Below are 23,824 nucleotides of genomic sequence, written 5' to 3'. Positions count from 1 at the left end.
GTACAACTTCTCCGTGAAGCCGGATGATTGGTTGATCGACTACTGGATGCACTTCGACTCCACTCACTAGCGGATGCACGTCGATGGGTTCAAGATGCACACCGGCTTGGGAGCCGGCATCGTCCTCACCTCTCCCAAGGGCGACAAGCTCAAGTATACATTGCAAATTTATTTTGCCGCCTCCAACAATGTGGCCAAGTACGAGGCGCTCATACACGGGCTCCGGCTAGCCAAAGAGCTCGGCATCCGCCAGATCCTGTGCTATGGCGACTCGGATTTGGTGATCCATCAGTCATCCGGTGACTGGGACGCCAAGGACGCAAACATGGCGAGCTATCGTTTCCTCGTCCAGCAAATCAGTGGATATTTTGAAGGATGTGAGTTCCCTCATGTACCACGTGCCGACAACATGCAAGCAGATGCCCTGGCACGAGTAGGATCCACCCGGCAAGCCATACCAGCTGGCGTTTCTCTCCACCGCCTCCTCAAGCCGTCTATCAAGTCGTCTCCAGAATCTGATTCCATCTTCGTTCCGCCTGACCCCAACGCAGTCGGATCCGACTTGAGAAACCAAGCAGGCGGCGCGGGGACTCCAATAGGCGGCCCGGGGACTGCCATAGTCGCACCCGGCCCGGGGAATTCAGAACTCGGCCCGGGGGCTACTGCAGCCGGCCCGGGGACTGCATCAACACAACAGGCGGTGGCCGACTCCGACTCCAACTCTTCACCACCCAGCCCACCCGCCCCTATCACAGTGGCAGTCCTGACAATAGAAGAAGTCACAGCCCATCATGGGCCCAGCCCATCCTCAACTTCTTAGTAAACAGAGAGCTGCCAACCGACGAGATCTCGGCAAGACAGGTTCAACGCCGAGCCGGAGCCTACACAATCGTCAGCCGAGAGCTTGTTAGGCGCAGCGTCACTGGAGTCTTCCAGCGCTGCGTCGAACCAGAGAAGGGCATAGCAATCCTCAGGGACATCCACCAAGGAAAATGCGGCCACCACGCAGTCTCAAGATCACTCGTCGCCAAAGCTTTTCGCCATGGATTCTTCTGGCTGACTGCTTTGGAAGACGCCAAGGAACTAGTCAAACACTTCAAAGGGTGCCAAGTTTTCAGCTCCAAGCAACACCTGCCGGCTTCTGCATTCAAGACCACCCCACTCACCTGGCCCTTTGCCGTCTGGCGGATGGACATGGTGGGCCCGTTCAAGACGGCACGCGGCGGCATGACACATCTTCTTGTCGCTGTGGACAAATTTACCAAGTGGATTGAGGCAAAGCCGATCAAGAAGTTGAATGGGCCGACTGCCATTACTTTCATCGCAGATATTACAACCCGGTATGGCGTGCCGCATAGCATCATCACCGATAACGGCACAAATTTTGCAAAGGGAGCACTGGCACGTTTCTCCGCAACACACGGCATCCGGCTGGACCTAGCGTCCGTTGCCCACCCGCAGTCAAACAGCCAGGTCGAGCGAGCAAACAGCCTCATCCTCTCTGGCATCAAGCCCCGACTGGTCGTGCCACTAGAGCGTTTGGCCGGCTGTTGGCTCGACGAGCTGCCGGCCGTCCTCTGGAGTTTACGCACTACCCCAAACAAGTCGACCAGCTTCACCCCTTTCTTCGTTGTATATGGTGCCGAGGCTGTCATCCCAACTGACATCGAGTTCGACTCGCCTCGGGTCACCATGTACACGGAGGCGAAAGCCAAGGAAGCACGAGAAGACGGCGTTGACCTGCTGGAAGAAGGCTGGATGTTAGCCCTCACTCGGTCCGCCATCTATCAGCAGGGTTTGCGCCACTACCACAGCCGGAAGGTCAAGCCAAGATCTTTCCAAGAGGGCGATCTTGTGCTCCGGCTGATCCAGCGAACAGCCGGCCAGCACAAGCTCTCGGCCCCTTGGGAGGGCCCCTTCATCATCAGCAGAGCTTTAGGCAACGACTCCTACTACCTAATCGACGCGCAGAAGCCGAAGGCACGCAAGAGAGATGATTCCGGCAAGGAGTCGGAACGACCGTGGAACGCCAATCTCCTCCGAAGATTTTACAGTTAAAAAGCAGTACGTAGCACGCTACCTTTCGTACTAAGTACGAGACAAGGGGTGCCCCGAGGAGCACTCAGGGACTACCCTCTTTTATCTATGAATGATGAGTATCACGCATACGATTACGTTACTACACTTGCTTTCTTCATCCGGCACCGGGTTCGACCAGTCGGCCCGGGGACTCGCCGCCTCAAGTTATATCTAAAGTTCCACCTGCAGTCAGACAAGTAGCATGCCGGCACCCAAGCCCCTTCTTGCCAAAAGTCGCAGCTCGAAGAATCGATTGTCCGACTGGCAAGAGCCAAGGGCAGGAAAGGATGCCCACGCGAAAAACGGATAAGGACCAACGAACTTATATAACGCGAACCGGCCTCCCACCCCGCCAGCCGGCTACCAGAGCAGTCGGCTGGCCGGCTTCCTATTCACCTTGCTGCAATCTGAGAAAGCTCGAGTACTTGCCTTCCCAAAAACGACCAAGTCCTTCTCTGGCCACAGACTGTAGAGCAGCTGTCCGGCTGGGAAGGCGGCGGCCAAGGGAAGGCGGCAAAGGAAAAAGCCAAAGGATAAAAAGCAAACATAAATGGAAGCCAAACACATGCATAATATTTACACAAAAGACCTTCGAAAGGCCAGCATTCAACATAGTCTGAATACACCCCCAATGGGTGGAACTGCGCAAATTTAAAGATTGTTCAAAAGAGTAACAAGCAGGAAAGCAAGGACGGCGGATCAAGCCAGGGGAACAACAGGCGAGTTGGACAGGTTGGCAGAGTCGGCGGTGCCGGCTGGAGGAGTGACCGGCTAGCGAGTCTCGGCATCATTGCTAGAGGCACGATCGGGCTGAGGCGGGCTAGTCGCTTCACCATCCGGCGCAGCGTCTTCATCATCCTCTCCCTCTTCCCCTTCGCCCTCATCACTGGAGGTAATCTCCTCCGCCGAGTCTTCACCTTCGGCCGGGTTCAGCCCGAACCACTCCTCCGGCTGAGCGACGCCGGCGTCATCGACCTCAGGGGCAAAGGCGCTGGTGTCGGTGTACTCGGCGATCGCCGAGGCGCGCTGGACGATAGCCGGCAGCACCGCCTCCAGCTCCTCGTCAACCTCCTGCCGCCAGGTGCTCAACTAGTCTAAGTTCAGCCTTGGATACCAGGCTCGGACGAACTCCAGTGCCCGCCTTGCGCCAGACCGGGCCACTGACGCCTTCCAAGCCTCGAAGTGGCCAACTGCGACCTCCAGCCAGTCGGCAGTCTGACTTGGGGTGCGCGGAATCACCTCGCCAGGCCAGAGGGCGGCCAGCACTTGCGCCCCGGTGCGCTGAAGACGGCGGAGCATGCGGTGGGCCGGCTGCAAGCGGGCTTGAAGCCCCAGGAGCTGCTCCTCAAGTGACCGGCTGGCACCCGGCGCGATCTCGGCCCCTGCCTGCCGTCGCGCGTCGCGGTAGGCCTCGATGGCTTGGGTGGCGGTAGCAGAGTAGATGGGAAAGTAATCTGCACAAAGAGGAAAGAAGTGGCACAAAGTTAAAAAATGAATCAGATAGTAGGAGGCATGCAAGGAAGCAAAGAAGAAGGTGGCCTACCATCAATCAAGTCTTCCACCCGGCTGTAGCCTTGGCTCAGCGCCTGCCTTGTCTCGGCCCAGTTTGCCGCCTCGGTCTCATATTCGGCTTTGAGGGCGGCCTCGCTGTCCTGTGCCGCCTTCAGGGCCGCCTTGTGGCTCTCCTCCTGGTAGGCCAGCTTCGTGGCCAGGCGATCGCGCTCTTGGGCTAGGGCGGCGCACTTGTCTTCCTTGGCGCGAAGGGAGGACTGGGCTCCGCTTAGCTGGCTCCTCAAGTCAGCATTGGCCCCTGCAAATATAAAGAAATAAGTCGTCAGGAAAAGATCTGACCCGACTACTCGGTAGTCGGCCCGAATCTCGGGGACTACACCCAGTGGGTGCGCTGACGCGCCCCCACTTAAAAGAAAAACAAAGCACTTACTCCGGCTCTCGGTCAGATCAGTGGCCTTCTGATTCAACTCCTGGGCCTGCGAGTTGAAAGCGGGCGCGCGGAGGTTGTGGTACTCCTGCAGATAAGACAAGGGACGCGAGTACGAACAAGACGGCAATCAAGCTTTCCAAGAAGTTCCAAGCCGCCTGCTTAGCAGCCGGCTCGGAACACGGGGACTACACCCAGTGGGTGCGCTGATGCGCCCCCACGGAAGAAATCAAAAGCAATCGACAAAGAGCAGGAGGACTCACCCGAATAACTGATCGCGTCGTGAGAAACTCCTGGGTGTACTGCTTCAGCGCGGTGGCTTGGGCGTGAAGCCGGTTCCGGAAGTCCTGCGCTGCCACATTCAGCACGGCTGTCTCGCCGCCCAGCTTCCACCCGGACGAGCTATCGCTGGCCGCTTCTAGGTCCTGGGCCGACGGGCCGGCGTCCATGGTTTTCTGCGCGTCTGGCGCTGAAGTCGCCTTCCCCGCGCGCCGGCGAAGCGGTGACGAGATCACAAGATCCCCTCCCATGACCTGCTCCCCTCCAGCTGGCTACACGGGCGACACTTCAGGCCGGCTTCCTCGGCCCACTCCAGTCGCCGGCGATGGCGCCACCTCACTCGCCATCTCCGGCTGGCCGCAGCCGGCCTCCTCCGCCTCCCTCTCCGCGTCTGCGGCCTCCGCCTGGGCCTTGACGGCCGCGACGACTCGCGCCTCCGCCGACTTCTGCTTCGCCTCTCGAGCCGCCCTCCGCTCCTCCGCCTCCCGCTCCTCCCGCACTTCCCGCGCGTTCCACTTTGTCGCCTCTAGGAGGTCGGCGCGGGGATCCACCCAGCAGGAGCTTGAAGACCCTCCCACGGCTCCGACTATGGAGGCGGCCGGGACCCGCTCAGGGGAAAGAGGGGCCCTGTTTGATAAATTGAGAAAAAGGTTTGGAAAAACATCAACCGAAGAAGAAGAAAAAAAGAAAGGCATGAGAATAGTGACACTTACGCTGAGACCGCCTGCAGCTGCTTCACCACCTTGCGGAAGCGGGCCACCTTCGCGGCCGCGTCATCCCGCTTGGTCGCCGCGGCGGTACTCTTGGGCTTCTTGGGCCGACTGTCGAAGTAGGTCGACGCAGCCCGGCGTTTTTGCGCGCCACCATGGAGAGCCGGCATGGCAGATGGGCCCGCGCTTTGGTGATCGGGCGCCGGCTGACGGCGCGGAACAACTTCGGCCTCGGCATCATCCGGCCAATCCTCGAAGGAGGCCTCGAGCCCAGAGCCGCCTGCCTCGCCGCCCTCCCCTGCGATGTCTTCTTCCATGGCGGCCGCCCCCAGGTCCGGGTCATCAACGTCGTCCATCGTGTGGTCAGGGAGGAACTGGCGTTCCACCCCCATAGCCCCGGTTGCCGGCGGAAGCGCGGGGTTCTGCCAAAGAAAAGCCGGCTGGTCAGGAGTCGGCCACCATGAACTCGGCAACAAGCAAAGAAAAAAAAGAAGAGAAGCTTACCACAGGCGGAGGATTGGCGCGAGAGTAAGGCTCCTTGCCATACTGCCACTCCTCAGTGAGCTTGCAGTTGGAAATATAATTCACCATATAAGACACCTCGGCGTGAGGCATCTCCTTGGTGCTTAGCCGGCACGGGTCGAAGCGGCCCCTCATCTGGTCGATCATGTGAGGTCGGCCCTGGAGCGGAAGCACCTGGCGCTCCACGAAGGCGGCCACCAGGTCGGCCCCGGACAGACCCTCTGACTGGATCATCACCCGGAGTCGGACAACGGAGGCGGCCCCGCCTGGCGACAATGACCTGGACCGGAAGGACCATGAAGGCTGCCTCCCAGCCGGCGGGCCGGCTACGTAAGCCGGCAGGTTGACGAAGTCGCCTTGTGGAGCAATATTCTTCACGTAGAAGTAGGACTTCTGCCAGAGCTTCACCGACTGGATCAGCGGTATGGACGGAAACGGGTTGTTGTCGCCTGTCCTCCGCACGGCGATGAAGGCGCCGCATGGGGCGGGCACGCCCGCAACAACAGTGCCAAGCTTGCACTGGAAGAACTCTCCCCACAGTTCAAGGGTGGGGAGGGCGCCAAGAAAACCCTCGCACCGGGTGACGAAGGCCGACAGCAGCATCACCGCGTTGGGAGTAAGGTGATGTGGCTGGAGATGATAGAATTTGAGGAAGGAGCGGAAGAACCCGCTCGCCGGCAGGCCAAAGCCGCGCAAGCAATGCGAGCGGAAGATTACCCGCTCGTCCTCTTCCGGTGCCGGCGAGATCTCCCTCTCCGGCGCGAGACGGACCGGCACGTAGTCCGCGCCCGGCAGCCGCCGCGTCCGGCAGAGAGAGTCGATGTGGTCGTCGTGGACATTGGAGCCGTCCCAGGAGCTTGACAGCGCCATGAGGATGGCGCGGCGGCGAGAAAGATGCGGCGACCGAGAGACACGCGACCCTGCCTCGGCAAAGCAACAGCGAGCCAAGGAGGTTGGCGGAAGAGCCGGGCGGCGGCGGGAAATTTTGGCGACAGAGAAGAAGAAACGGAAGGGACGGGGCGAGGGCGAGCATGCAAGCGTTTGCCGCACCCCCTCCTCCCCCCTACTTGTAAGCCACGTACACGGCGAAGCCGAGGATGCGAGGCGTGGGGGAACGTGGGATTAACTGCGCTCACTCACCCCACGTCCTGCGCTTGTTGCGCTTCCACGATGTTTGGCAACCGCCGCAGGGAGGTGCGCGGTCCGCCCGGGCCGCAGAAGATCCGAGCATGGGCCGTGGCCCGGTAGTGGCGGGCCCCGGACTGCGGTGGCGTCCCGTCGCGCGCGTGGGCTGGCAGGCCCGTCCAGACACTGGGTGCCACGTGGCGCGCGGGCGGCGGGCGGTCAGCCCGCAGCCTAACACGCGCGCCGCTTGGTTCCCGCCCACGAACTTCGACGCCCTCCAGAAGACGGCGCACCTAATCAAAGCCGGCTTCGGCTCCTCAAGACATGAAGCTGTTCGAGCTTCTCGACTCCTTTTTCTGCCTCGGAGCCCAACCAGCTTCGGGGACTATTGACGGAGTAAATGACCATGGGTAGCCTAGCCGGCTCCCCCTGGCACTTCAAAAAAATTATAGGCCGATCGGGCCCTCAAGCTTCCAAGACGTGGGGCCGCCTTCCTCCAGCCGACTGCCCCTCAGGCCGGCTATGCGAAGGCGGCCTAGGCCTAAAAATCTCCAAGAAAGCCCCGAGAGGGCCGGCTCCACGAAGCCGGCCACAAGAAGGCCGACTCCAAGAAGCCGCCCCCCCTCAGCAGGCGGCCCAGATCGTGCCCTAAAAATCTGCACCCACATAACGGCGATGAGACGGGGCGTGGCTACAGCGAAACCTGCCACCCTCGAATCCCGGAGCACGCCTAGCCATAGTACGCCGTACGGGCGGCCCTCACCCATTCGGCGCGACATTGTTGCCATATTGACCATGATGTCACCCACGACGAGCCGTCAGTACGACCCGTGGGCGGCGGGACCCATCCGTCATGGAGACACCCGAAGGCGGCCGGGCCACCCCCAGTCGGCCTGGGGTACGACCGATTCCCAGTAGCCAGCCAGTCCACTCCCTCGAAGGAGGCGCCCCATTAAGGAGATAAGACGAGGTACGGCTACAGTGATAAGCCGCCTGGCGGCGCCACTGTAGCCATGCTTGCCAAGACGAAGCCCTCGCCACTAAGGGCGGGGCCACAGTAACCAGCTCCCGAGAGAGCCCTAGAGCGGTGGGGCTGGCCTGTCGACCAGAGGACCGGCAGCCAGCGGGACCCACCAGTCAGCGGGCCCCACCAGTCGGCAAAGAAGCCTGTGGGCATAGACATAGACGGCTAGGGCCCATGCCCAGTCGGATTACCATTGTACCCCTGGGGGTAGGCCTATATAAACCCCGAGGGCTCCCATGCAGAGGGAGATCTCTCTTCGGATAGTTTTAGACACCACAAGGAGAAGAGGAGCGGGCTGGCCTTGCCCTCCTTCATCCTTTCACAAAACAGCTCAAGGAGCATCCTGTAGCCACCCGTCGAGCTAGTGATCATGTGGAAACCCCGCAGAGCAGCATTAGGGGTGTTATCTCCACAGAGAGCCCTAAAGCTGGGTAAGATTCGCCAGCGTGCATGTCTTCGCCTTATCCCGTTTCCAGGCACCGGCGATGTTTTATTGGCTCCCACAATGATAAGCCATCCATTGGCATATGTCGCACCAACCACCCGACAAAAACGTAGATGAAATTCTTCATAAGTATATTGCCTTGAGTAGGATGAATTCTAGTGATCCTATTTTTGGTGATTGTCTATTTGAGCTTACCAATCTCGTGCGTGCCAAAGGAGATGTTGGAATCATTAGCAATATCATATCCGAAGCTATTAGAATTCATAAAGGTGACTGTTGTGACGATCATTTATCTAATGAATTACCCTCTCTAGGAATTGATAAAATACAAGACGATGTTGAACATGGATACTATGATGAGGATGATAATAGTGACAGTGATCTTGACGATACGATGAGACACTTTGGTCTTATGGCTAATCTTCGCGGCTACATGGCTGGAGGAAAGGAATGGGTTCTTGATAGTGGATGTACTGATCATATGACCGGAGACAAAGATATGTTTCGTGAGCTTGCTGAAAACGACGACCCTTGAAAGTATGTCAATTTTGGTGATAACTCAAAGGGTAACGTGGTTGGCCTCGGTAAGGTGGCCATCTCACATGATAGCTCCATACAAAACGTCATGCTCGTTGAATCTCTTGGGTACAATTTACTTTCGGTATCTAGACTTGCTGATTTCGGTTTCAATGTCCTATTTACTGAAGTAGATTGCCAAGTGTTTCGAAGAGACAATCATAAAATGGTCTTTACCGATATACGTAGAGGTGATCTTTACATTGTTGATTTCACTAAAAAGGCTCAACCTAGAACTTGCTTAATTGCTAAATCTTCTAAAGGCTGGTTGTGGCATAGAAGGTTAAGTCATGTGGGCATGCGAAATCTTGATAAACTTATTAAAGGTGATCATATCCTTGGAGTAAAAGATGTTATATTTGACAAGGATAGACTTTGTAGTGCGTGTCAAGCAGGAAAACAAGTTGGAGGGAGTCACCCCGTGAAGAACATCATGACCACGAGAAGACCGCTCGAGCTACTTCACATGGATCTCTTTGGTCCCAATGCCTACAAGAGTCTCGGTGGTAACTCATTTGGTCTAGTCATAGTCGATGATTTTCCAAGCTTTCCGTGGGTGTTATTCCTTGATGATAAATCGCAGGTCCAAAAGATCTTCAAAAACTTTGCTAGGAAGGCCCAAAATCAATTTGAAGTGAAGATCAAGAGGGTTCGGAGCGACAATGGAACAGAGTTCAAGAACGCAAATGTGGATACCTTTCTTGACGAAGAGGGGATTTCACACGAGTTCTCGGCTACGTACACACCTCAACAAAATGGAGTTGTTGAGAGGAAGAACCGGACTCTTATTGAGATGGCAAGAACGATGCTTGATGAGTACAAGACTCCAAAACACTTTTGGGTGGGAGCGGTTGAGACAGCTTGTCATGCAACAAATCGCTTGTATCTTCACAAGCTACTCGGCAAGACGGCACACGAGCTCCTCACCGGTAACAAACCCCAAGTTGGATACTTTCGAGTATTCGGCTCAAAGTGCTACATTCTTGATAAGCATCGTCGTTCTAAATTTTCTCCTAAATCTCATGAAGGTTTCCTACTTGGTTATGGCTCAAACTCTCACACTTACCGTGTCTACAACAATTTCACCCGAAAGGTTGAAGAGACAGTAGATGCGAAGTTTGATGAATCTAACGGCTCGCAAGTAGAGAAATTGCCAATTGATGTAGGAGACAAAGACCCTTCGGAAGCAATCCAAGACTTGTCTATTGGCAAGATTCGTCCAACGGAGGTGAAGGAGAGTACCTCGTCTGTCCAAGTGGAAGCTTCCACCTCACGACAAGGTGAACCAAGAGTAGATACAGAAGCATCCACAAGTGGGACACACCAAGACAAAGAAAACGAGGAAGTACACCAAGATGAACATCAACAACCTCCTTCTCCTCCACGACAAGAGAACGACAACGTCAACAATGAAGAAGGCCAAGAAGAAGAACAAGATGAAGAGGATGTTCCACCCTGAGCCAAAAAAAGCTCCCATGAGTTTGTGCAAGAGTCGCCAAAGACCATCCCGTCGAGCAAATCTACAATGATATCCAAACCGGGAGAATCACTCGCTCTAAAACTCGTTTGGCTAACTTTTATGAACATTATTCATTCATCTCTAGCATTGAACTTATGAAGGTTGAAGAAGCATTGGAAGATCCAGATTAGATAAACACCATGCATGAAGAGCTACACAACTTTGAGATAAATCAAGTGTGGACATTGGTTGAGAAGCCCGACAACAACCACAACATCATCGGTACCAAATGGGTGTTTCGCAACAAGCAAGATGAAGATGGACAAGTTGTTCGCAACAAAGCACGTCTAGTCGCCCAAGGCTACACTCAAGTCGAAGGTATGGACTATGGTGAGACATATGCCCCCCTTGCTAGACTTGAGTCCATTCGCATCTTACTTGCTTATGCTAATCACCCTGATATCACCTTGTACCAAATGGACATTAAAAGTGCTTTTTTAAATGGTGAAATTGAGGAGGAAGTTTATGTTAAGCAACCTCCCGGCTTTGTCAATCCTAAGAAACCTAATCATGTTTACAAACTTCACAAAGCTCTTTATGGTCTTAAACAAGCTCCTAGAGCGTGGTATAAATGCTTGACCAAGTTCCTTATTGAAAAAGGCTTTGAAATTGGAAAAATAGATTCTACTCTTTTACTAAAAGGGTTAATGGAGAACTATTTGTGTGCCAAATTTATGTTGATGATATAATATTTGGTTCGACTAACCCTCATTTTAGTGAGAAGTTTGGAAAGCTAATGTCGGAGAAGTTTGAGATGTCTATGATGAGTGAACTCAAATTCTTTCTTGGTTTTCAAATCAAACAAACTAAGGAAGGTACCTTTGTCTCTCAAACAAAGTACACCAAGGACTTATTCAAGAAGTTCAACATGCAAGAATGCAAAGGTATGACTACACCCATGCCTACTAGTGGACATGTTGATTTGACCAAAGATGGTGAACCGGTTGATCAAAAGGTTTACCGCTCCATGATTGGCTCATTGTTATATCTATGTGCCTCTCGTCCCGATATTATGCTAAGTGTGTGCATGTGTGCACGATATCAAGCGGCCCCTAAAGAATGTCATGTTAAGGCTGTGAAAAGGATAGTGAGATACTTAATACACACACCAAATTTTCGCATTTGGTATCCTAAGAGGTCTTCTTTTGATCTTGTTGGTTACTCCGATTTGGACTATGCCGGAGACAAGGTTGATAGAAAGTCCACTTCGGGTACTTGTCAATTTCTTGGTAGATCTATTCTGTCTTGGTCTTCCAAGAAACAAAACTCGGTATCCTTATCCACCGCCGAAGCGGAATACATTGCCGCTGGTTCATGTTGTGCTCAATTACTTTGGATAACCCAAACTCTCAAGGACTATGGAATATATGTGAAACATGTTCCATTGCTTTGTGACGATGAAAGTGCTATCAAGATTCCTCACAATCCCGTGCAACATTCTCAAACTAAGCATATTGAAGTTGGTCATCATTTCATTCGAGATCATGTTGCCAAAGGGGAAATTGATCTTAAGCTTGTTCGCACCGATAAGAAATTGGTGGATATGTTTACCAAAGTGCTTGATGAGAAAGTCTTTTGCCGTTTGAGAGGTGAATTGAACATCATTGATGCTTCAAACTTGGAGTAGGAACTCCATTTGGATACATGCAAGGCATGAGCTTTTGACTAATCCTTGATATTTCTTTCATGTTGCTATTTATGTGTCTTGGATATATTTGCACCCTTGCATGCTATCTAACCCTTGTAGGTACTTGGATGAATCTAAATCTATGAGATTGCAACCCACTCACATCTTGAGCAATATCTACATCATCAAGTCTCTACACAATGGTGGTTGAAAACAAGGAAGCATGAAAATATCCAAACATATCCTTTGACAAATTCTACATTAAGTTTTATGATTGTCATTTTGGATACACAAGTGCTCTTCCTTGCAAGACTAACCCATGTAGGTAGATGAACTCAAATTCCAAGTGGTGCTCCCAAATCTTGATGAGCTACATCAACCTTGAGCAACCCACACAAGTTCAACTACATGATCAAGATCGACACCACCACCCAACGTATGTTATTCCATCTTAGAGAAGCTTTACTCCAAGTCATGGGTAAAAGCAACTCAACAAGATGAGAATACATCAAGATGCTTAAACGAAAAATGGTAACCCCATTTTGTGCTTAAACGATGAGTATGACCTATGATCAAGTGCCCTCACTTGACTCCTAAGTCAATATACTCTAACATAGGTGACTTTGTCGCCGCCCAATCCAAGATGAAGTTCTCACTACAACAAACACCCCCCTATACCAACGCATATCTAGCAATGATGATAATAATGTGTTGTTTTGAGTTATCCTCCCACCTCCCCACTTAGATCTAACCTCCCCCTTAACTTAACCCCCGTGCCCACCTCCTCGGCTCCAAATATCACGCAGCAAACAGCCTATTTTTTATCCATGATCTCTCTCTTCCCCCGATACATCTCTCTCCCCTACCAATCCTCTCTCTCACCCCAGTTCCATGACCTCCGACGCTGCCGCTTCCGCCGCCGCTACCTCCGAGTTCGGCTATGTCCGACGCACTACCGCGTCGTCGCTTGCCAGCCTGGCTCCCCGCAGACTGCAGAACTCTCCTCCAAACGTCCGCCGCCGCGACACCCTCTGTGCCCCTGCATCCACCCTAGGCGTCGTTGGTCGCCGGGGCGGCTCCCACGTCTCCTCAAGTTTGTAGGCCCACTACCCCGTGTCTCTGCACTGCACACACTGCTAGCAGTTCGGGATCGATGTTGCTACTTCGCCTTGGCTACCTCAACTTTGACACATGGGGTTCAGTTTCAGTAAGTTATCCCCTCCGCTGCTCTTACAGGTTCTTTGTGTGTCATGGCTACCACGTTTCATTCTTTGCCATAGATCACGATTTTGATATCCTTGACAATTGAGACCACTACACCGACCCAATCACTACCGCTGCTTCCGCTGGAGCAGCAGGAGCAACACCCCCTCCACTCGCAGGAGTCTATGGATCTATGGTCATGCCGTTGCTGTGAACTCCACCATCGTGTTTGTCATACTATTCGATTTAGCTGCGCTCCCAGGATTGTATCATCACTTACCGATGGTTCACCTACCATTGTGCTGCCAATTACGCACGAACACCGCTATGCTTGGTCAATTTTGAGTGGTTCAGCAATCATCTTAGCTGTCAAGATTTCTAATATCTCTCTCGCCCCTTTCAGTTTCATATCTAGTTCTTTGACTCTCAATTTTATAGCGTTGGGGGTCTGGCTGCTTCGTTGCTGGTGCCTGGCTCATTTGGTATATTTACATGAAATGGGTGACAACTGTGCTGCTACTTCAACACCATATACTCCTCAAGCAAGTGAGGGCATTGACCATATACTGTATGATTCTACTTCTGTCCATTGTAATTACTTTGTGTGCGGTCCTGACAGTTTGGTCGTCCCGTGATGTAATGCATATAACTGATCTTGTGCCATCCAGAAGTATTAACTGACCATTTACATGTATCATCTATTGGTATTTTTTTTGTCTTTTAGGCTACCTCAGAAATTCTGAATGACAATCCTAGCTAGTGCTTATGGTATGGCTTATGTTCCTCTGGTTTGGATTTGCAGAACTTTAATGCCCTGGCAGGGGCTTACGAACCAAGTTCATCATTCTTTGTAGTCACAAATTTACTACATATTCCTTGTGGTATTGACTATAAATGTGCAAATGGATGTATTGATCAAATTAAAGTATTTTCCTTGTTCTAGTGTGCATGTGTATGTCAACACTATTCAGCTTTGGGGAGAGATCAGGGGGCTACTACTTGTGCAAAGAGAGGTATGACTACATGATTCCACAAGGCTTGAAAAAGTTATGGGTGATTTACGTGACATAATTGCAATGCTATTAAAAACCTCAGGTTAAAAATTGTGTGTATTCACTATTCACTCTTTAGACTATTATAGTTGATACGCATCTATATGAATAAGAGTGTCAAGAAAACACACTTGTTAGCATTCAATACGGTACCTGATTTGTAGGTTCCTGTGAATTATTTTCTCTCAACTTCAAGTACTTCTAGAAATTCTCTGCTTTTATATTTATTTTTCTGGAGAACTACAGAACCACGGATGCAAAGAAAGATGTGCTACTTGTCAATGCAAATATTTTTTGGTTAGGTACCTTGATGTATATTACTTTAGTATTTTCTTTTTAAGATGTTAAATAACTCAATTAACATATGTATAGTTTGTTCATAAGAAAATAAATATCAAAGGTGGTTGTTGCATGTAAGCTAGTGCTCTGTTTACTCTAGAGTTGAGTGGTACCGCGGGGTCTGTAAAAGGTGTTTCAAACAAATTATGACTTATCAAAGCCTTCAGACATGACTACATATTTTAGATCATGAAACTATTATGTCTTCAAGTGCTTGCTTCAACTTTGGTGTTGCTTGCTTCAATGTGTGTGTCCATAGAAGTGAAACATCAAGTAATGTGTTCAGGGAAGTGTTGTATTGTATCTGAAGTGAAACTTTCTCTACCGTATGGGGATGCAAGTGCAATGATTAAACAAATCTGCTAGTACAGATTAATTATGATCATTTTATTTTGTTTGGAATCCAACATGACTGAGAAAAGTTTGTTATAGTTTTTGCTCATGCTACACTCCAAAGTACTGAACCACAGTATAATACTATACTTGACAATGTTAATACTGAGTATGAATTCACAGTAGTGCGAGATGATACGACCACTCAAAAAGGTTATTTTTGCTCATGTAGCAAGATTGATTATTTGATGCCCTAACCTTGTTTGTTGCCCTTTAAATTTTACTACCATATTAACAAGTGTTTATCTCATGGTATTAGTGATATCGTTTCTTTGTTGTTGTAGATTGGCAGGATAAATTGATGACGCGTGACTCAGATGTTGATTGCAAGATCCAGAATGGGGCTACTACCAGATAGTTTCATAATATATTTCAGATTGTCATTTTCAGGGTCAATGTTTCAAATACAAAGTTTTAGAATGGATGCGATGTTGATTGTAAGGTCGAGAATCAGCCTACTACATATAGTTTCGCATTTTGTAATCTTTGCACCACATTCTTTGTAATGCAACTGAGTCTATTTAATATATGAGTGAATATATGCGACATTTCTGGGTCTTATATTGTTTCTCCTATGCACTATCAGCATTGACCTTATAATTCCAATGTTGATGTAAAAATACCATTAAAAGTATCATGTAGTGTGGCAATGTTTATTTGCATTGGCATGATATGCTATGACCATTTAGAAATCCTTTTTGTGGGCAGTAGCCACCAACGCATATGAAGCGTTCTTACGCTCTAACCATATATGTTGCAATCTTACAACGCTTAATTACGCCATTTACCAACGCATGAATATACGTTGTTGTAGGCCCTTGCAACGCCACCTACGACAACACATATAAATCTGTTGGTGTAGGCCTTAGCAACGTTTATATGGACATACGACAACGTATCAATGCGTTGCTAAAGGGGGGGTTCCTGTTGTAGTGTCTCTTGTGTTTTTTTTGTGCTCTTGCATTTGTCTCATACATATTTGTTTCCCCTTTCAAAAAAACTTCATCTAGATTTCTTTTCTGTTCTGCATTCCCTGCATCCAATTCATTGCAAATCTTTCAGCAAATTTCTTGCAAATCCTTGTGAGATTTTACCTGCCTAGTGAGCTGAAGTGACAAGTGTTTTCACCGTGATGAACTCGGTCACACCGGTTTTTTTTTCCTTCGGTCCAACCAAATCCTTTCGGTGCCACCGAAGCACACAACTTGGTGCCACCGATTTCACTGCAGGAAAGACAGCTTGCCACTTGTTTCTGCATTCTTTTTGCTCCAGCTCCACTCAATGATTCTTGTCATCTACCAGCATCACATTCGACTTGTTGCTTTGTTCTGTGACTCAAGGACCAAACCCATTTGTAACAAAAAATCCAGAAGAACCCTTCTTGGAAATTGATGTCAAAGGGGGGAGAGAGATCACATCAAAGCTTAATCATTTCTATAGGGGGAAAGAATACTCAGGGGGAGAAATTTCTTCAACTGGGAGAAAGAGGTATCACATCAAAAAACCCAGATGCTTGGTGTTCAAGAGGAGATAAGTCACATGTCTTTAAGAGGGGTAATACATGTTCATATTTGATTATTTGCATTAGCTCTGTCTCTTTTCATTTGCTCTGATTTTCTGTTCCATATCTTCTCCCAGTATCCCATGCTAGATTCACGGGGAGCAAGACATCTAAGAGAAGGAAATCCTTAAATTCATTGCACATCTTTACCTTTGGGGACATGACTGTATCCAATGGGGTACTCAGTACTCACTCTCTACATGTCATCCCATTCTTGGTACTCTTGTGGTTTCTTTTGTTCGCTCTGGCTAGTAGGTGTATCTGTGTTATCTAACCTTGTTTACTCAGGTTCATTCCTTCCTAAGCCAACTCAAGACCACAAGGTAAGTATATGCATCACAGTCATGTGTATGAGGATTTCTTGCTGATGTACATACTGTTTGCAAGAAGGACTCATGAGCATGAAGGTACACTTCCTATATTCACGTCATTTGCTCTGATGCATATAGCCAAGATACATGTAACACATTGTTTACTCTGTCATGCTTATGCATTCACATGCTCCTATATTCCATATTTACATGATTGCATACATGTAGGGGGAGCCTATGCATGTTACATATCTTTCCAAAGCTTTACTTGTTATTCTCTATATCTTTATCTAAAGCTTTGACGTATGTTGTCATCAATTACCAAAAAGGGGGAGATTGAAAGCACAAGTGCTCCCTGGGTGATTTTGGTAATTAATGTCAACATATCTCTTGTTGGACTAATGTTTCTACCTAGTATGTTTCAGATAAGTTCAACAATGGAGTGGCATGGACTAGAGGATGTGGAACCCCTTCAAGATGCTGAGGACAAAGCATTGGCTCAAGCTCAAAGCTCAGGACTCTACATTTTCTATTTTAGTGATCCAAGATCACATTGAGTCCATAGGAAAGTCAATAATATTAATAGGGGATGAGGTGTTGCTTAATGAGTTTCTTTCTCAAAGTGCTTAGTGATATGCTCCAAGGCCCTCAACCACTTTCTCATATCCACATATGTCCCAAACCAAAAGTCAAACTCGGCCCCACCGAAACTTTGTATCCGGCGCCAGCGAGTTCTCTTGACATAGCCACTGCCAGAAACCCCAATCAATTCGGTCTCATCGATGGGATCTCGGTCTCACCAAGATGGGCTTGCATACTCTCTGTTTCCTATTGCAATAATTTCGGTCCCACCGAGGTATACAATCGGTCCCACCGAGTTTGCATGGCCAACTCTCTGTTTCGCTTATTACCCAAATCGGTCCCACCGAGTTTGTGTAATTGGTCAAACCGAGTTGAGGCTTTACCCTAACCCTAGCACATCGGTCCCACCGAGTTGATCATGTCGGTCCCACCGAAATGCCTAACGGTCACATTATGAACTAAATCGGTCCGACCGAGTTTCATGATTCGGTCCCACCGAGTTTGGTAAATTGTGTGTAATGGTTAGATTTTATGTGGAGGCTATATATACCCCTCCACCCACTCTTCATTTGTAGAGAGAGCCATCAGAACATGCCTACACTTCCAACATACATTTTCTGAGAGAGAACCACCTACACTTGTGTTGAAGTCAAGATATTCAATTCCAATCACATAAATGTTGATCTCTAGCCTTCCCCAAGTTGCTTTCCACTCAAATCTTCTTTCTACCAAATCCAAATCCCATGAGAGAGAGTTGAGTGTTGGGGAGACTATCATTTTAAGCACAAGAGCAAGGAGTTCATCATCAACACACCATTTGTTACCTCTTGGAGAGTGGTGTCTCCTAGATTGGCTAGGTGTCACTTGGGAGCCTCCGTCAAGATTGTGGAGTTGAACCAAGGAGTTTGTAAGGGCAAGGAGATCGCCTACTTCGTGAAGATCTACCCGTGTGAGGCAAGTCCTTTATGGGCGACGACCATGGTGGGATAGACAAGGTTGCTTCTTCGTGGACCCTTCGTGGGTGGAGCCCTCCGTGGACTCGCGCAACCGTTACCCTTCGTGGGTTGAAGTCTTCATGAACGTGGATGTACGATAGCACCACCTATCGAAACCACGGATAAAAAATTTCCGTGTCTCCAAATTGCGTTTGCACACTCCAATCTCATCCCTTTACATTCTTGCAACTTGCATGCTTTACTTTCCACTGCTCATATACTCTTGTCATGCTTACTTGATATGTATTGTGAATGTTTAAACTTGTGCCAAAACTTCACTTCAACTTAAAGAATTTAAAAACTCCAACTTTTCTTACTTAGAATCTATTCACCCCCCCCCCCCCCTCTAGACACCTCTTCTTGATCCTTTCAAAAAGTTAAAAGATGGCATGACAAAAGGATACAAAAACATGAGTTTAATGTGGGTGATTATGTATTGTTATATAACTCTCGTTTAAGATTTTTTGCAGGAAAACTCCTCTCTAAATGGGAAGGTCCTTAAGTTATCGAGGAGGTCTATCGTTCCGGTGCTATAAAAATCAACAACTTCGAAGGCACAAATCCGAGGGTGGTGAATGGTCAAAGAATCAAATATTATATCTCAGGTAATCATATAAATGTTGAAACTAATGTTATTGAAACCGTAACCCCGGAGAAGTATATAAGGGACATCTTCCAGAACGTTTCAGCCTCCGAAAAGGAATAGGTATGTGGTACGGTAAGTAAACCGACTCCAAAACAGTTCTAATAGCATTTTTTCTCCGTTTTGAAATATTTAAGAAAATAGGAAAATATATAAGAAGCAGTCCGGAAAGGACACGAGGAATCCACGAGGGTGGAGGGCACGCCCTACCCCCTGGGCGCGCCCCTTGCCTCGTGGGCACCTCGTGTGCCCTCCGGACTCCGTTTTCTTGCACGATACTTCTTTTGGTCGGTAAAAATTCATTATACACTCTTACTTATTGAAAAGACTATGATAGATCCCCTATACTTGTGGGTCATCAAGTGGCTGTTTAGATGTCAAAAAAAGGTTGGATGTCAATCCGTGAACTCTGTCGCCGTTGGATTTGGACCCAGAAAAGAAGAGAAACTGTTGACGCGGTATTTCAAGACTTTCATTCATAACCTTCTCTTCTGAGAAACATACGCAATAGGGGAGCACACATGTTGTGAATAGACTCGCAGAAAACAAAACACAATGCCATAAGATGCTGACGTCACGGAAGAAAATAACCAACCAGTGCCGTCTCCAACCCACCCGCCGCTGGCTGATAAGATAACTAGATGGATCATACGGACATCGCCGACGACACATCACAATTCATCCCGGATCAACCTACTTCGCCCCGACAAGACACCATGCTACACAGATTTTCAAGGTGGTACGACGAACATCCTTGCTCTGCTCAAGCCGCACAACACGTCGGCACACCAAGGCGCTGTCGTTCGACGTCCACGATTAGGGCATCTCCAACACGGATGTCTGAACCTTTCCTATATGTTTGGATCGGACTATCCGAATACTTTTAGGCTTTCAATGCCATCATCATTTTATGCCAGACCTATCTGGACGTTTGAAATCCCTAAGTTTGGCTCAAAATAGGGAGGCAGCCTAGGAAAGTCTGGACGATTGTCACTTGGACTCCGATGTCCTAGACCCACTGAAAACCCAGCCGACGCCCACATTTTCCACACAAATGCATGGAGGCTCGCCGTCCTCCTGCCTACCCGCATTCACGCATTGTTGGCCGGCGCGCCACCTGAGGAGTGTACCCGGCTACTAAAAACCGGCTGGTGACCCCCCCTAAACCCTAGCTTGTCTGCATTGTAAAAATCTATGAACTAGCATGTATCAATGTTGTATGGATTGGTGATCGCCTTGTTTATGAGGGATAGAATTGTATGGCCGGCTCCAAATTGAATATCCGCAAACATGTCTAGACATGCCCGCAAATATTTTAGTGCATTCCTGATCCATGTTGGAGATGCCTGGATATTTAGGGGCGTCTGTTTGATATTCTACGTTAGAGATGCCCTTAGAAATTATTGTACGGCCAGGCTAATTTCTCAGCCAGATCTTCCAGTAACTCGTTTCCGCCGAGGAGGCGATGCATTCTTTTAATTTCTCTCCGTGCCTATCCACTCCTCGGCGCATGAAGAACACGACAAATAGGAGTATACTACAGTAGTAGTACGTACATACGTACTCAAGTTGGTGGTCAGACGTTGGTGGGTTCAAGCAACTGAAGCTTGCACGCAAGTAACCAAAGAGCGCTCGCACGCAGATGAAGACCAGCAGCTGAGCTGGGTGTGTGTCGCTGCGGGTGGCATGGTCCGACGAACGTTGCAATTGCAAAGGTGGATTCTTCACAATCATGTGCCACTACTGTATTCGAGAGGCATTACAAAACCGAAGTGCATCAACGCTACATCGACGAAAGGTTACGGGCGTTTTACGGGGTGATACTGATATGTCAAGTTGTGATTGGATTAAGGGGGGAGGGACGGGCCCCACCAGGGTGAAAATCAGAGGGGCCGGAATCGGATAGATTATTAGGAAATGGCCTGTAAAACTCCTGTAAGAAGCCCGTACGTTTAGCATTTTTGTGCACCAAAGCGGAGTCGAAATCATCCGCCGCCGAGCCAAGCACGGGCGCGGCGGACGTGGGCGTGAAGTCCAGGTCGTTAACCCACTCGAGGCTCTCCACTGTGCCGCGCCAGGCAACGACGATGTCGCGCCGGCCGAGCGCCGCCACGCCCTCGTCCGTGGCCACTGCCACGTACCCCATCCAGTTAGACTCCCGGCACCAGGGCTCCTCCAGCAGCGACGGCAGCGGCAGCACGAAGAAGGCGTCGGGCACGGACGTCCCCGTCGTGGGCGCCAGGAAGAACCCGCTTGTCGCGTAGATGAACTTGGTGACGGCGTAGTGGCCAGCGCGGACCACGCCGGCGGCGGCGAGCAGGTCGTCATGGCCGTAGAAGCACGCACCGGCGTGCAGCGAGCGGCGCTGCGAGTTGAACCCGTCGTAGGTGGCCTCCGCCAGCTCGCCGTAGGCGATGATGGAGGCGCGCAGGTCCCGGTCCAGCCGGTCCAGCAGCCCCTCCCACGACCCCGCGCCCTGCAGCTCGCGCCACCGGCTCGCGATGCTTCCGGGGTCCGGCGACGACATGGCGTGCGTGGGTCTGTCGTCGATCGATCGGCAGTGCCGCGCGCGCGGTAATGGGCGTCTTAACCTTTTGATTTGCAGTGGCGCTATATGGCAATGAGTTGGTTGTTACTTGTTTGGCTTGTTTGGATCATCTTGGCTGTGGTATTTATCAAAAATGCTAAACGTACGGGCCTCTTACAGGAGTTTTACAGGCCCTTTCCTAATAATATATCCGATTCCGGCCCCTCTGATTTTCACCCTGGTGGGGCCCGTCCCTCCCCCTTAATCCAATCACAACTTGACAAATCAGTATCACCCGGTAAAACACCTGTAACCTTCCGTCGATGTAGCGTTGATGCTTTGGTGCACCATGGGTTCCTGTCGGGAGAAAAGTATATTTTTCGTCTCTCAACTTTTCACGGAGTCTAGATTTGATCCCTCAACTTTAAAATCGGACAACACGCACCCTCAACTATTGAAACCAGACAAGGTTCGTCCCTGGACTCTATTTTGATCGGTTTTGCAGCCGACTCACTCGGTTTTGACTGAGCTGACTCAAATTCCTGTATTTTTTTTCCAAACCCACAAACTTTTTTCAAGTTTGCACATTTTCTTAAATTTGTGTATATTTCAAATCAGTTTACTTTATCCAAATCCACGTACTTTCTTCAAGTTTGCGTAATTTTTTCAAATTCACATACTTTTTCCAAATCCGCATAATATTTTTTAGAAAAACATGTGAATTTAAATAAGTATGCGAACTATAATAAAAGTAAGCAAATTTGAAAAAAAATACGCGAACTTGAAAAATGTACGTGTTTTGTAGAGAAATACATGAATTTAAATAAGTGCGTGAACTAGAATAAAAATACACGAATTTTAAAAAATATGTGAACTTGAAAAATGTAAGTGGTTTTGTAGAAAAACATGTGAATTTAAATAAGTATGCGAACTATAATAAAGGTATGTGAATTTGAAAGAATATGCGAACTTGAAAAATGTATGTGGGTTTGTAGAAAAATATCTGAATTTGAAAAAAGTACATGAACTAGAATAAAAGTACGCGAATTTGAAAAAAAATGCGAAGTTGAAAAATATTCATGAATTTCAAAAAGGTTTACACGAATATTGTTGAAAGATTCGTGAATTTCAAAAAAAAGTACGTGAACATGAAAACATTACACTAATATTGAAAAATAGGCTAACTTGGAAAAGGTGCATGGATTTTTGGAAGCACATGAATTGTAGAAAAGTTCATGGATTAGAAACAATAAAGGGTTTGAAAAAAGTACGCGAATTTGAAACAATTACATGAACTGAGAAAGGTACACGAATTTCAGAAAGGTTTACAGATTTAAAAATAATAATTTTTGAATAAAGTACACGAATTTCAATGAGTGGGCACATATGAAAATGTACGTGGATTTAAAAAAATCACGGATTTGAAAAAATTACGCGAATTTGAGTCAGCACCGGTCAAAACTGGGGTGAGTCAGCTCCAAAACCGGTCAAAACCAAGACCAGGGACGAATCTTGTCCGGTTTCAATAGTTGAGGGTGCAAATTGTCTGGTTTCGAAATTGAGGAACCAAATTTAGACTCGGTCAAAAGTTGAGGGACGAAAAATATACTTTTATCTCCTGTCGGTGTACACGTCCAGCGACTTGAGCGACGAGGACTCCAAGTTCAACCAGCAGAGCGCCAGAGATCAGGTGAGCGTTACTTGCTTTCCTACGCGGGTACGCCTGATTGCCGGAAGAGACGACCACGAGTCAAGCATGCAGAATTGCAGATGCATGCATGTATGGATAGGTGAAACGATTTTGCTAAGGCACATCACAGTTCTTACAAGTGGTTTCGCATGCTAGAACTTTTCCAAAAACTGAAAGGGTAAAGCTCATTTTTTTTATATGAAATGATAAGAGCAACTTCAATGGAGCGACCCATTTCATCCGCTTGCGTCTGTTTGAATCGATGCGGACAAAGTGGCGGCCCAACGCGCCGACCTAAACGGACGCGCGTATGTTTTTCGTCCGTTGGCGACTCATTCCCGGCCCAATTTTGAGTTGGATTTGCGTCGGCGCGGACACGAGACAGACGCGCGCACACGCGCCAACTCCTCTTCCCGAGCCCGCCGGTCGGTGGCAGCCACCATCATTTCTCCCCATTTTCCCCAAAAACACTCCCGCCTGCGCGCGCCCCCGCCCCCCAACCAGCCATGGAGGACGCCATCGACCTCGACGCCGGCGCCGGCCTCGCCTCCCTCGCCTCGTCCGGCGCCGTCGCCCCCTCCGGGAAAGGCAAGCCTCGTGGCCCGCGCAAGACCGGCGCCGCGACCAAGCCGAAGAAGGCGCTGACGCCCGAACATCCGGTAAGGGAGTCGGCCAAGAGGAAG

General features: G+C 49.3%; 1 protein-coding gene and 1 pseudogene across 1 annotated transcript; one reads left to right on the top strand and one right to left on the bottom strand.

Moving 5' to 3' along the window:
* Positions 1-325: 325 nt before the first annotated feature.
* On the top strand, positions 326-820 carry LOC147992851 (uncharacterized). The gene has a single exon (XM_087539156.1). It carries the CDS (start codon positions 326-328, stop codon positions 818-820), a length of 495 nt encoding a protein of 164 aa, XP_087395282.1.
* Positions 821-20,685: 19,865 nt separating this feature from the next.
* Positions 20,686-21,546, bottom strand: LOC147992850 (phospholipase A1-II 7 pseudogene; annotated as a pseudogene).
* Positions 21,547-23,824: the final 2,278 nt, after the last annotated feature.

This window comes from Triticum urartu, chromosome 1A (genome assembly GCF_056163025.1).
Source record: "Triticum urartu cultivar PI428250 chromosome 1A, HENAU_Tu73, whole genome shotgun sequence".
NCBI classification, from domain to species: Eukaryota; Viridiplantae; Streptophyta; class Magnoliopsida; order Poales; family Poaceae; genus Triticum; species Triticum urartu.
Note: the sequence above shows the minus strand (reverse complement) of the source record. Positions and strands in the feature narration are given on the sequence as shown.